Raw genomic sequence first — 13,116 nt, 5'->3', positions numbered from 1 at the left:
GATCCACAGCCAGACGATTAAACATCTCTCATCTGACTACAGGCGACATATCCTCGTCATCTTCAACCAGATCTGGTGCGATGGCGTCTTTCCATTGCAATGGCGGGAGAGCACCATCATTCCGGTGCTCAAACCCGGTAAAAAGCCGCTTGATGTGGATAGCTATTGGTCCATCACCCTCACCAACGTTCTCTGTAAGCTGCTGGAACATATGGTGTGTCGGCAGTTGAGTTGGGTCCTGGAATCACGTGGCCTACTGGCTCCATGTCAGGGCGGCTTCCACCAGAGTCGCTTTACCACTGATAATCTTGTGTCCCTCGAGTCTGCCATCCGAACAGCGTTTTTCAGAGGCCAACACCTGGTTGCCGTCTTTTTTTACTTATGTAAAGCATACCACACGACCTGGCGACATTGTATCCTTGCCACATTGTATGAGTGGGGTCTTCTGGGCCTGCTCCCAATTTTTATCCAAAACTTCCTGTCGCTCTGTACTTTTCGTGTCCAAGTTGGTGCCTCCCATAGTTCCATCCATATCCAGAAGAATGGAGTCCCGCAGGGCTCAGTATTGAGTGTCTCTCTCTATTTTTAGTGTCCATTAACGGTCTAGCATCAGCTGTTGGGCCCTCCTTCTCACCTTCCCTGTATGCAGACGACATCTGTATTTCATACTGCTGCTCCAGTACTGGTGTTGCTGAGTGTCGCCTACAGGGAGCCATCCACAAGGTACAGTCATGGACTCTAGCCCATGGCTTCCAGTTTTCCGCCATGGAGACATGTGCAATGCATTTCTGTCAGTGTCGTACCGTTCGTCTGGAACCAGCACTTTAGCTTAATGACGATCCACTCACTGTAGTGGAGACATATCGATTCTTAGGTTTGGTTTTCGACGCTCGTTTGACTTGGCTTCCTCATCTTCGGCAGCTTAAATGGAAGTGTTGGCAGCACCTCAATGCCCTCTGCTGATTGAGCAACACGAACTGGGGTGCAGATCGCTCCATGCTGCTGCAGCTCTACAGAGCCCTTGTTCAATCACGCCTTCACTATGGAAGTCTGGTTTATGGTTCGGTGTCGCCCTCAGCGTTGAGTGTACTAGACCCAGTGCAACACTGTGGCGTTCACCTAACGACGAGAGCTTTTAGAACAAGTCCAGTGACCAGTGTCCTGGTGGAGGCCGGAAACCTTCCATTGCAGATCCGATATGCACAACTGCTCGCCGGTTACGTTGCACACATTCGAAGTTCTCCTGAACATCCTAATTATCGTCTTCTTTTCCCAACCACGGCAGTTCACCTCTCGCATAGGCGACCCAGGTCAGGGCTAACGATTGTGGTTCACGTGCGATCGCTTCTGTCTGAACTGGATTCCTTCCCTTCACCACCTCTTTGAATTCCATTCATGTTCACCTCCATGGTGTAGCTGTAGGCCGAATCTTAGCCTGGACCTTTCTCATGGCCCTAAGGACTCCGTTAACCCTGTGGTTCTCCGCTGTCACTTCCTCTCGATTCTGAAGTGGTTCACACCAATGGCTCAATGGTTGATGGTAATGGATGATGATGTTGGCTTCGCATTTGTCCACAGAATTCCTTGCCCGATGGCTGCAGTATATTCACTGCAGAGCTGGCGGCCATATGTCGTGTGCTTCGTCATATCCGTTCATGCCCTGAGGAATCGTTTCTTCTGTGTACTGATTCCTTGAGCAGCCTACAAGCTATCAGCCAGTGTTACCCTCGCCATCCTTTGGTGGCGTCTATCCAGGAGTCCATCTATGCCCTGGACCAGTCCTCTCGTTCGGTGGTGTTTGTGTGGATCCCAGGACACGTCGGCATCCCAGGCAACGAACTTGCTGTCAGGCTGGCCAAACAGGCTATGCGGAAATCGCTTCTGGAGATGGGCATCTCTGAACCTGACCTGCATTCTGACTTACGCCACAGGGTTTTTCAGCTTTGGGAGACAGAATGGCTTAACAGTATGTACAACAAACTGCATGTCGTTACGGAGACTAGGAATGTGTGGAAGTCTTCCACATGGGTCTTTCGCAGGGAATCAGTTGTCCTCTGCTGGCTCTACATTGGCCACACTTGGGCCTCAGTGTCGGTGTGGCGCCCGGTTGACAGTGGCCCATATTCTGGTGCACTGTCCCACTTTGACCGCCCAGCGATGAAATCTTGGGTTACCAGACTCCTTGCCGCTCATTTTATTTGACAACGTCTCATTGGCTGATTTAGTTTTACGTTTTATTCATGAGGGTGGGTTTTATCATTTGCTCTAAGTTTTAGTGCATGTCCTTTGTCCCTCTGTGCCCTCCACCCTATTGCTTTTAGGGTGGAGGTTTTAATGTGTTGCAGAGTGGCTGGTTTTTCCTTTTTATTCCTGTGGTCGGCCAACCACTGTAATCTGCTTTCTTGTTTTACCTTCTTCTGTTTCTAGCATCTTTCTGTTGTTTTATTATCCTCTTTTGTTCTTTCTAGTGTTTGTTGCCTTTCCTTTGTTCTTGTGGATTTTTCTTTCTTTCTGTTTTGTGTTACATGTCTTGTCTGTTTTATTCTCACACTTGTGGCATTGTTTTATTAGGAACAAGGGACTGATGACCTCATAGTTTGGTCCCTTGCCCCCTCTTTTAAACCAACCAACCGATATGAAACTTCCTGGCAAATCAAAACTGTGTGCCGCCTCGGGACTCAAACCCGGGATTTTTGCCTTTTGCGGGCAAGTGCTCTGGTTTCAAGTTGGTGAAACCAACAAATGTGAGTGTAAGAAAACTAAATTTGCTGACTGACTGACCTGTAGTGTAGCTTGAGCTCTAGGTTAAGTTGAAATGTGCCACTTGGTTTAGAGTTGGTGAATCCAACGAATATGGATGGAAAAAATAGGATGTGGTGGAATGTGACAGTTTGTTGGAGAGTTAACAAAGCCAGTGAATCTCAACACAAAAATATGATTGCTGCAATAGAATGACGAGTAGCATAACCTGGGATACACATACTCCATTGCAATAACCTACTTGTATCTTTTATTACCAGTTTTGCCAAAAAGCCTGACGATTTGGTTAAATTCTGTCTTGTGAAACAAAATACAAGCATAACTTTATTTATGACGAGCATTCTGACTGGCTTCTGACAACTGACTCCTGACTTGTCGTATTCAGTTTCTTGGTTGCCTCCAATACACACATCAAAAAAAGTTTTGCATCACACCGGTTCCCAGAACTCCGGAAGATAGATGTTGACTGTGGATATTGTATCACACACACAGTCCCTTTGACTGTTCAGAGGTGTCACTAAACCCGCCCAAAGATGTAAACAACCATGCAAGAGCAACGCCTATTAGACGGAGGGGGTCCGACAGCTGATCAGTTCCAGTCATTCCCCAAGGAAGGAAGGAAGTACATGGCTTGTGTTGTCTGTAGTTCAACCATGCCTAGATGGTCAATGGTCAGTACTGCGGTTCGATCGCGTCTGCATTGTTACTTTGTGCCAGGAAGGGCTCTCAACAAGGGAAGTGTCCAGGTATCTTGGAGTGAACTGAAGCGATGTTGTTCGGACATGGAGGATATATAGAGAGACAGGAATTGTCGATGACATGCCTCCCTCAGGCTGCCCAAGGGTTACTACTCCAGTGGATGACTGCTACCTACGGGTTATAGCTCGGAGGAACCCTGGCAGCAACACTACCATGTTGAATAATCCTTTTCATGCAGCCACAGGACGTCGTATTACGAATCAAACTGTGCGCAATAGGCTGCATGATGCGCAACTTCACTCCCGAAGTCCATAGCGAGGTTCACCTTTGCAATTTGCGCCCCCATCGTGCACATATTGTAAATAACTTCCTTCAGGATGACAACATCGCTCGACTCCAGTGGCCAGCATGTTCTCCAGATATGAACCCTGTCGAACATGCCTGGGATAGAATGAAAAGGGCTGTTTATGGACGATGTGACCCACCAACCACTCCGAGGGATCTACTCCAAATCACTGTTGAAGAGTGGGACAATCTGCACCAACAGTGCCTTGATGAACTTGTGGATAGTATGCCATGATGAATACAAGCATGCATCAATGCAAGAGGATGTGCTATTGGGGGTTAAGAGGTACCAGTGTGTACAGCAATCTGGACCACCACCTCTGAAGATCTCGCTGTGTGGTGGTACAACATGCAGTGTGTGGTTTTAATGAGGAATAAAAAAAGGGTGGAAATGATGTTTATGTTGATCTCTATTCCAATTTTCTGTACAGGTTCCAGAACCGAGGTGATGCAAAATATTTTTTTGATGTTTGTATTTGATTGTAACTTGTGAGTATGTGATGAATTCCCAGGCAGTGGCTAAGGTGGATCTAATAGCAATAGTAAAAAGAACTCTAGATTCAGCATTATCATAAATGGATCACTTTTTAATATATTGTTATTTCCGAAATGGTGATTCAGTTGCAACCAGTCAACTCAGTGTCAGTTGGTGTGAGTGAAACAAATTATCAACCAACTTCATTTACCAAGTGAATGAAATCAGAAATGATAATCTCTGGCTCTACCTCTGAATAATGATTTATTGTGTTCACTTGTCGTCATTTACTGAGCAAACTGTTACCAACAGCAGCACACAACAGAAAAGCTACCAACGTTGCAAATGCACTTTTACTGCACATGTGCCTGTTACATGCTATGTTACCTTTCTGTCTTCAGATGCAAACTTAAGTGCCATCCATTTTAGTTTATGTTGTAGCTTTTTGTGGTTTAACAGAAAAAGGTTTTGGCAAATCACAAAAAAAGACTGTATGCAATTGGTTTAAAGATGCCGTACTATAGCTGGCTAGACTTGATTGGCAGTGTAACATCTTCTGACATACAATGTGCAGCCTGACATGATGTGATAGAATGAGTGAAATGTCTTCTTATGTTGAACTTGCTAAATCTGAAACACTCTTTTGTCATTATTTTGGTTCCTAAGAGTGTGACGTTGATGAAGATGATAATAAGAGCAGTCAGTGCTTTAGTGGCATTATTATTACTATTATTATTATTATTATTATTAGTAGTAGTAGTAGTAGTAGTAGTAGTAGTAGTAGTACTAGTACTAGTACTAGTAGTAGTAGTAGTAGTAGTAGCAGCGCGGCCACTATGGCCAAGCGGTTCTAGGTGCTTCAGTCCGGAACCACGCTGCTGCTACAGTCGCAGGTTCGAATCCTACCTCAGGCATGGACATGTGTGATGTCCTTAGGTTACTTAGGTTTAGGTAGTTCTAAGTCTAGGGGACTGATGACCTCAGATGTGAAGTCCCATAGTGCTGAGAGCCCTTTGAACCATTTGAGTAGTAGTAGCATTTTTTTTTTTTTTTTATTTTTTTTTTATTTTTTTTTATTTGGGGGGGGGGGGGGGGGGGGAGGTAGCTGAATTTGACAGGGCTGTATAAATTCAATATCCTTAATGTCAGAGTAACAATGTTGCTTAGTCATAAGAATGCTTGTTGTGATCTCCATCTTTTGAGATGTTTGAAATCTTAAATTTGTCATTGTTTTTGTTTTGCAGAGTCCACTGTTGAGAAGAAGAAAGGAATCCGATACAGATTCAGAGACGAGTCAGTCTGCCCGTAGAAAGAGGAGTAAGACAAGGCTTCCAAGTGGGCTCTGTGACCGGACTATACCTATAAAAATACCAAAAAGTGATTCTAGTCGCTCTGAGGGCTCAAAACTAGACCCATCTCGAATACTTAAAGAAACATTGTTTGTGATGGGTGCTAGGTAAGTCATACTTAAATTTCTAATCCACTTACTTTGGAGACATCAATACATAATTGTGATGCGTGCTAAAGATGGAAAAATAAATTTAAAAAAGTGCAAGTAATATACTACAGAGAGTTCTGGTAAACATTGGTGTCTTTTACAGAATGTGTTTGGCCTGTTTCTCAGATAGAGAGGTCCATATTGGCAGTTTTATACATTCATATTTGTTGCTCTTTATTCTTTACAGTAACCAGAGTGGGAAAGCAACAACAATTGCTTATGTCTGAAAAATTTTATTGTATCACAGTCTCAGTCGCATCTAATGCTGTTAGTCTAGACTGGTTTTGATACCTTTATGCCGTTGTCTTACTGCCTACCAGTGCAATGTCAACAACTAAGATGTATATATGTAGACTGAAGCCATGAATGAAAATTTGTACCAAGGCCAGGATTTGAACCTGTGTCTCCTGCTCATTAGGCAAATACACTAACCCCTATGCCACCCTGGCACAATGGCTCTACACAACTGCACAGACTATTCCAGCACATCTCCCTCCTTAATCCAAAATCCCATTCATGCTTCAGGCCACTTGATCTTCCTCCTAAACTCGAACAGCATTGCAGAGGCACTCCAGTTGTATGCGAATAGCAGCTCAGCATCGAATGAAAAGGGGTATTTTGCCTGAAACTCGGGCACAGATGCTTTTAATCAGATGGAACTATATGGTTTCAGACAACTTGGATTGAGGAGAGAGAGACTTGCTAGGGCAGTCCGTTCAGTTGTGCAAAGCCTCTGTGCTAGCGTGGCTTAGTGGTTAGCGCATTTGCCTAGTCAGCAGGAGATGCAGGTTCAAATCCCAGCCTTGTTGCAATTTTAATTTGCTATTTCAGTCTGCATATATACAGCATAGATTTTTGAGACTTGAAAAGGTCTCTGGAACTGTATAGTTTCATTTCATTAACTGCACCTATGCCTGAGCTTCAGGCAGATTCCCTGTTTTGTTCGATACTGAGGCGCTATTCCAATACAGCTGCAGAACCTCAGCAATGCTGTTTGAGTTGAGTGGGAATGCCAAGTGCGCTGAGATGTGAATGGGAATTTGGATTGTGGAGGGTAGTCCGTGCAGTTGTGAAAAGCCACTGTGCCAGGGTAGCATAGTGGTTAGCTCATTTGCCTAATGAGCAGGAGACATGGCTTCAAATCCTGGCCTTGATACAAATTTTCATTTGTTGCTTCAGTCTGCGTAGATAAATCATAGATGTTAAAGTGTCAGGATTGGAGAGGAAGGGAAAGCAGTGGGCACATGCTGAGGTGAGGAAGTTAAACATTTTATAAGGGCATGGTGATTTAATGCAGTAAAAAAAAAGCAGGCCTAGAGAAGCTGCCAAAACTGAATGGGCTGCTGCCCTAGAGAGCAGGAGAGGAGAGTGTCTAGTCTGGTCAGAAGCTGCCAGCAGAAGAGGGCAGACGGCGTGTCTGCTCCCGGTAGCTGGCCGCTGTTCCACCCCCACGTGACCGCCTCCAACCCTCCGTATTGGACAGCCAAGTTGTAGACGTGCAGTTTGGTAGCGTTACCTCGTCAGCAACATGGGAGTTTAGCTGCTGATGGTTCAACATGTGAGTTTCAATGTGGTTCTGTCCAGTTTTGTGCAATGTGACTGATGTGCTGCAACTAGCTGCCAGCTAGAAGACACTGAGAACATAAAGTGAAAAATAAAATCAAATTTTTGTACTATTAAATCCATTCGGTAACGGGCCTCACTGTACGTAGATGTTTGAGACTTGAAAAGGTCTCTAGAGCCATATACTTCCATTTGGTCAACAACTAACATCACTGGCTTCAATACTTTGTCACTGTCATCGTTACTTGGAAGCCTAGCAATGTGACAATAGGCAACACTGTTTATGAATGCTCATCTATATAGAATAATGCCATTCATTCCTGTTTATGCTGTTATATTTTATGCATTTTCACCGGTTTACATTTTTCTGTAACTAGTTGGTGTTACCAATATATTTTAAATATTGAAATGAAAGTTTTGTTATTTTCATATTAAAGAATATACTAACATCCAAAATGTAGCAGGTAAGGGTTTGTATGGCATTTACTAGAGGGATGGGAAGCTGTTCTTTTAACCAGGATGGCACACCTCTCCCCACCCTGGCATTTTGGGTGATCATAGAGATCAGAGTCCTGTCAACAAGTTGACAGTAGCTGAATTGGACTCTGTTATTAACAAGAGGACTTTCAATACACTATCAGAGATGAGTATGTACCCGCATCCTGCTAGTGCATTCTGTCATTAACCTCTGCTTCATACAGACTGAAGTAGTGGCAGCACAGTCTTGGACTGTAGTGCTGGGAGCAGTGGTGAGTCAGGACAGCATGGGTGGTATCGAACTGTGAACTTCCATGTACAAATGCCAGCTGACAAAAGAGTTATAACTACCCAGCAAATACTGGCCAGATGATGGACACATATAAATAGCATCTTAGTGATTGTTTTGCAGCAGCTGCTGCTGCTGTTACTGGTGTGTCATATCAGAAGATACAGCAACATTGGTTTGCTACCCTTTGTGTCAGTATGCTGCATTGCCATCATGATACGGACAGTGTCAGTGGTAGAGTCATGTCAACAGCCTTGAGTAAACTGCAATAATAGGCATGAAAAGTGTGTCATACTTATGTTTTACTACTTTATTATTTTGAGGCGTCATTGAATGGCACACGTGCCAAAACCAGACTAGCCATGTGAAGTAATGGAATGATAATATGATTGCAGCTGTGATATAATAAAATTATTCTATATTTTCACTGGAGATCATCTTCACATCTTTGAGAAGCATCTAGCGTATCCTTGTAAATGTTCATATTTGCTCACACATTATTGGTATTATGTCGTCTTTGATGTGTCTCCTGATTGCAATACTTTGGGTTTCTTCTGAAGTGTGTGCAGATATGCCTAGCACAGCCAAGCTTACTCAGGAAGATACAATTTCAGATCAGACAGAATTGCTGATTGTTGTGATTTACAGTGTAGGTATTTTTATCATTGTGGTTTTTGATATGAAAATTATCCGTGTGCATCTTTTCAAATGCTTCAACATGTCTGTTTTGTGTCACCACTCCTTCCTTTACATGACAGGTTACTTCCAATTGACAGAAGAGATGTCACAGGATGCTAGGTTTCATTTTAAGGTACCGTTGAAGTGCTGGAATTGCTTGCCAACTTTCATCTTTGAGTTTATCATGAATAGTTAACTAGCTAGTTACTTATTTGTGTACTCATCCACAAATTATTTTATAATTATGTTGGAAATGTCACCTTAATAAAGAATGCATTCAATCTGACTATGTAGTGTGGGACACAGTGACTTGAAGATGTGGATTTGAGGGGGGGGGGGGGGGGGGGGGGCAAGAATAAAGGAAATGGGAGACTGTGGGCATATGGGTGTGGGTACAGGTAAAGACTGATTGAAGTTATGGTCCTGGGACAGGGGTGGAGGTAGGTGTCAGGCCGGGAGCTAACAGAGATTGGGGCCAAGACAATTAAGGGATCGAAGGATCTGTTGCAATAACTCCTATCTACAGGTTGAAAGAAGCTGGTGTTGGAGGGTGGAGTATGAAGCAGCCATTGTAATGAAGCATGTTGTGCACAGCAGTGTGTTCCACCACTGGTTGATCAATCATAGTTTGGTAGTGAACAACTGGTTGGGGGTTATGTTCACATAAAATGCTGGACAAAAATTGCAGTAGAGCTGGTATATAACAAGACTACTTTCACAGGTTCCCCAGCTCTGATAGGATAGGATAAGCCTATGGTAAGGCTGGAGTAGGATGTGCTGCATGGGTGAAGTGGACAGGTCTGTCTTCCAAAGGGGTATAACCTGTGGAAATGTTCAGGGAATTGAAGTGGCACTGGAATAGACTAGAATATTGCATAGATTGTGTGGATGGTGGAATACTGCTTCAGGAAGGATGGTAGGATTGCAATGATAAATAGTTGAAGTGTTCCTCTGCAGCCAGTTTTTTGGGGTACTCAGAGGATCGGGGGGTAGGTGCAGATATGGTGTATGGAATTGTCTGTGGATTATGTGTGGTAGATAGGCCTGTCTGTGGACCCGTTATAGAGACCTTCACCATGGGTGGCCAATCTAAATGTGAGTGATATTTCGCTGTGGAAAGGGTGACAATTATCGAAATGGAGGTTCAAGGGATTGATGTTGGGTTTGATATGTGCACAGAGATATTGGTGGAACCATTGGTGAGGTGGTCAAGTGGAGTGGAGGGAAGAAGAGGCGTTTTGGCTGTGGAGGAATGAGGACAGGTTATCTTGGTCCTGAGTCATCATGGACATATATCATCAATAAACCTGAGTCAGATAAAGGGTTTGGGATCTGGGGTGGCCATTAATGTTTTCTTACAAAGAAAACTCCCCATTGCACCCTCCCTGCCCCCCCCCCCCCACCCGCCCCTGCCCCCGCCCCCTACCCCTCAGATCTAGTGGTAAGAAGATCCAGTGACAACCCGTCAAAAACTGAACACAGATCAAGCATGAAAGCCGGTAGAAGTGTACTGAACTATGAAAAACAATCAAAATAGAAACAGTGAATCGTTCAAGGATAATGAGTGCAATATAGAGCAGGCTGAGTGAGCAGTGCCAGTGTATAGTATGACAAGTGCCAAGACCACAGAAAGAGAACAAACATTTCAATGATCAGGCAGACAATTCGTAATGTTGTGAAAAAAGAAAAGAAAATAAAAATAAATGGCACGACGTAGTTTAGAACACGGCTCATCCGGTTTATAGCCCAACACTGCAATCACTTAACCACGATGCCACAGCTGTTTGATTTCTCTTGATACTGCACTTGTTTAACTTGTGGACCGTTCACTGTTTCTATTTTACTGTTTTTTTTTTCACAGTTCAGTACACCTTCTTCCTGTTTCCATTCTTGATATATGTTCAGTTTTTGACGGGCTAACCACTGGGAAACGTAGTAGGTGAATATGGATTGGGGCTAAGAAATGAAAGAGGAAGCCGCCTGGTAGAATTTTGCACAGAGCACAACATAATCATAGCTAGCACTTGGTTTAAGAATCATGAAAGAAGGTTGTATACATGGAAGAACCCTGGAGAAACTAAAAGGTATCAGATAGATTATATAATGGTAAGACAGAGATTTAGGAACCAGGTTTTAAATTGTAAGACATTTCCAGGGGCAGATGTGGACTCTGACCACAATCTATTGGTTATGACCTGTAGATTAAAACTGAAGAAACTGCAAAAAGGTGGGAACTTAAGGAGATGGGACCTGGATAAACTGAAAGAACCAGAGGTTGTACGGAGTTTCAGGGAGAGCATAAGGGAGCAATTGACAGGAATGGGGGAAAGAAATACAGTAGAAGAAGAATGGGTAGCTTTGAGGGATGAAGTAGTGAAGGCAGCAGAGGATCAAGTAGGTAAAAAGACGAGGGCTAGTAGAAATCCTTGGGTAACAGAAGAAATATTGAATTTAATTGATGAAAGGAGAAAATATAAAAATGCAGTAAATGAAGCAGGCAAAAAGGAATACAAACGTCTCAAAAATGAGATCGACAGGAAGTGCAAAATGGCTAAGCAGGGATGGCTAGAGGACAAATGTAAAGATGTAGAGGCTTATCTCACTAGGGGTAAGATAGATATTGCCTACAGGAAAATTAAAGAGACCTTTGGAGAAAAGAGAACCACTTGTATGAACATCAAGAGCTCAGATGGAAACCCAGTTCTAAGCAAAGAAGGGAAAGCAGAAGGGTGGAAGGAGTATATGGAGGGTCTATACAGCGGCGATGTACTTGAGGACAATATTATGGAAATGGAAGAGGATGTAGATGAAGATGAAATGGGAGATATGATATTGCATGAAGAGTTTGACAGAGCACTGAAAGACCTGAGTCGAAACAAGGCCCCCGGAGTAGACAACATTCCATTGGAACTACTGACAGCCTTGGGAGAGCCAGTCCTGACAAAACTCTACCATCTGGTGAGCAAGATGTTTGAGACAGGCGAAATACCCTCAAACATCTACATCTACATCTATACTCCGCGAGCCACCTTACGGTGTGTGGCGGAGGGTACTTATTGTACCACTATCTGATCCCCCCTTCCCTGTTCCATTCACGAATTGTGCGTGGGAAGAACGACTGCTTGTAAGTCTCCGTATTTGCTCTAATTTCTCGGATCTTTTCATTGTGATCATTACGCGAGATATATGTGGGCGGTAGTAATATGTTGCCCATCTCTTCCCGGAATGTGCTCTCTCGTAATTTCGATAATAAACCTCTCCGTATTGCGTAACGCCTTTCTTGAAGTGTCCGCCACTGGAGCTTGTTCAGCATCTCCGTAACGCTCTCGCGCTGACTAAATGTCCCCATGACGAATCGCGCTGCTTTTCGCTGGATCATGTCTATCTCTTCTATTAATCCAACCTGGTAAGGGTCCCATACCGATGAGCAATACTCAAGAATCGGACGAACAAGCGTTTTGTAAGCTACTTCTTTCGTCGATGAGTCACATTTTCTTAGAATTCTTCCTATGAATCTCAACCTGGCGCCTGCTTTTCCCACTATTTGTTTTATGTGATCATTCCACTTCAGATCGCTCCGGATAGTAACTCCTAAGTATTTTACGGTCGTTACCGCTTCCAATGATTTACCACCTATGGCATAATCGTACTGGAATGGATTTCTGCCCCTATGTATGCGCATTATATTACATTTATCTACGTTTAGGGAAAGCTGCCAGCTGTCGCACCATGCATTAATCCTCTGCAGGTCCTCCTGGAGTACGTACGAGTCTTCTGATGTTGCTACTTTCTTGTAGACAACCGTGTCATCTGCAAATAGCCTCACGGAGCTACCGATGTTGTCAACTAAGTCATTTATGTATATTGTAAACAATAAAGGTCCTATCACGCTTCCCTGCGGTACTCCCGAAATTACCTCTACATCTGCAGATTTTGAACCGTTAAGAATGACATGTTGTGTTCTTTCTTCTAGGAAATCCTGAATCCAATCACAAACCTGGTCCGATATTCCGTAAGCTCGTATTTTTTTCACTAAACGTAAGTGCGGAACCGTATCAAATGCCTTCCTGAAGTCCAGGAATACGGCATCAATCTGCTCGCCAGTGTCTACGGCACTGTGAATTTCTTGGGCAAATAGGGCGAGCTGAGTTTCACATGATCTCTGTTTGCGGAATCCATGTTGGTTATGATGAAGGAGATTTGTATTATCTAAGAACGTCATAATACGAGAACACAAAACATGTTCCATTATTCTACAACAGATTGACGTAAGCGAAATAGGCCTATAATTATTCGCATCTGATTTATGACCCTTCTTGAAAATGGGAACGA

General features: G+C 43.6%; 1 protein-coding gene across 1 annotated transcript in view; it reads left to right on the top strand.

The window, feature by feature from the left end:
* Positions 1-13,116, top strand: part of LOC124804806 (deoxynucleotidyltransferase terminal-interacting protein 1) — a 112,460-nt gene that overhangs the window by 23,523 nt on the left and 75,821 nt on the right. The window contains exon 4 of the mRNA XM_047265147.1: positions 5,524-5,735. Within this exon, the coding sequence (XP_047121103.1) occupies positions 5,524-5,735 (212 nt within the window). The remainder of the gene's footprint in view (positions 1-5,523; positions 5,736-13,116) is intronic.

The sequence above is a fragment of the Schistocerca piceifrons genome, chromosome 1 (assembly GCF_021461385.2).
Source record: "Schistocerca piceifrons isolate TAMUIC-IGC-003096 chromosome 1, iqSchPice1.1, whole genome shotgun sequence".
NCBI classification, from domain to species: Eukaryota; Metazoa; Arthropoda; class Insecta; order Orthoptera; family Acrididae; genus Schistocerca; species Schistocerca piceifrons.
Note: the sequence above shows the minus strand (reverse complement) of the source record. Positions and strands in the feature narration are given on the sequence as shown.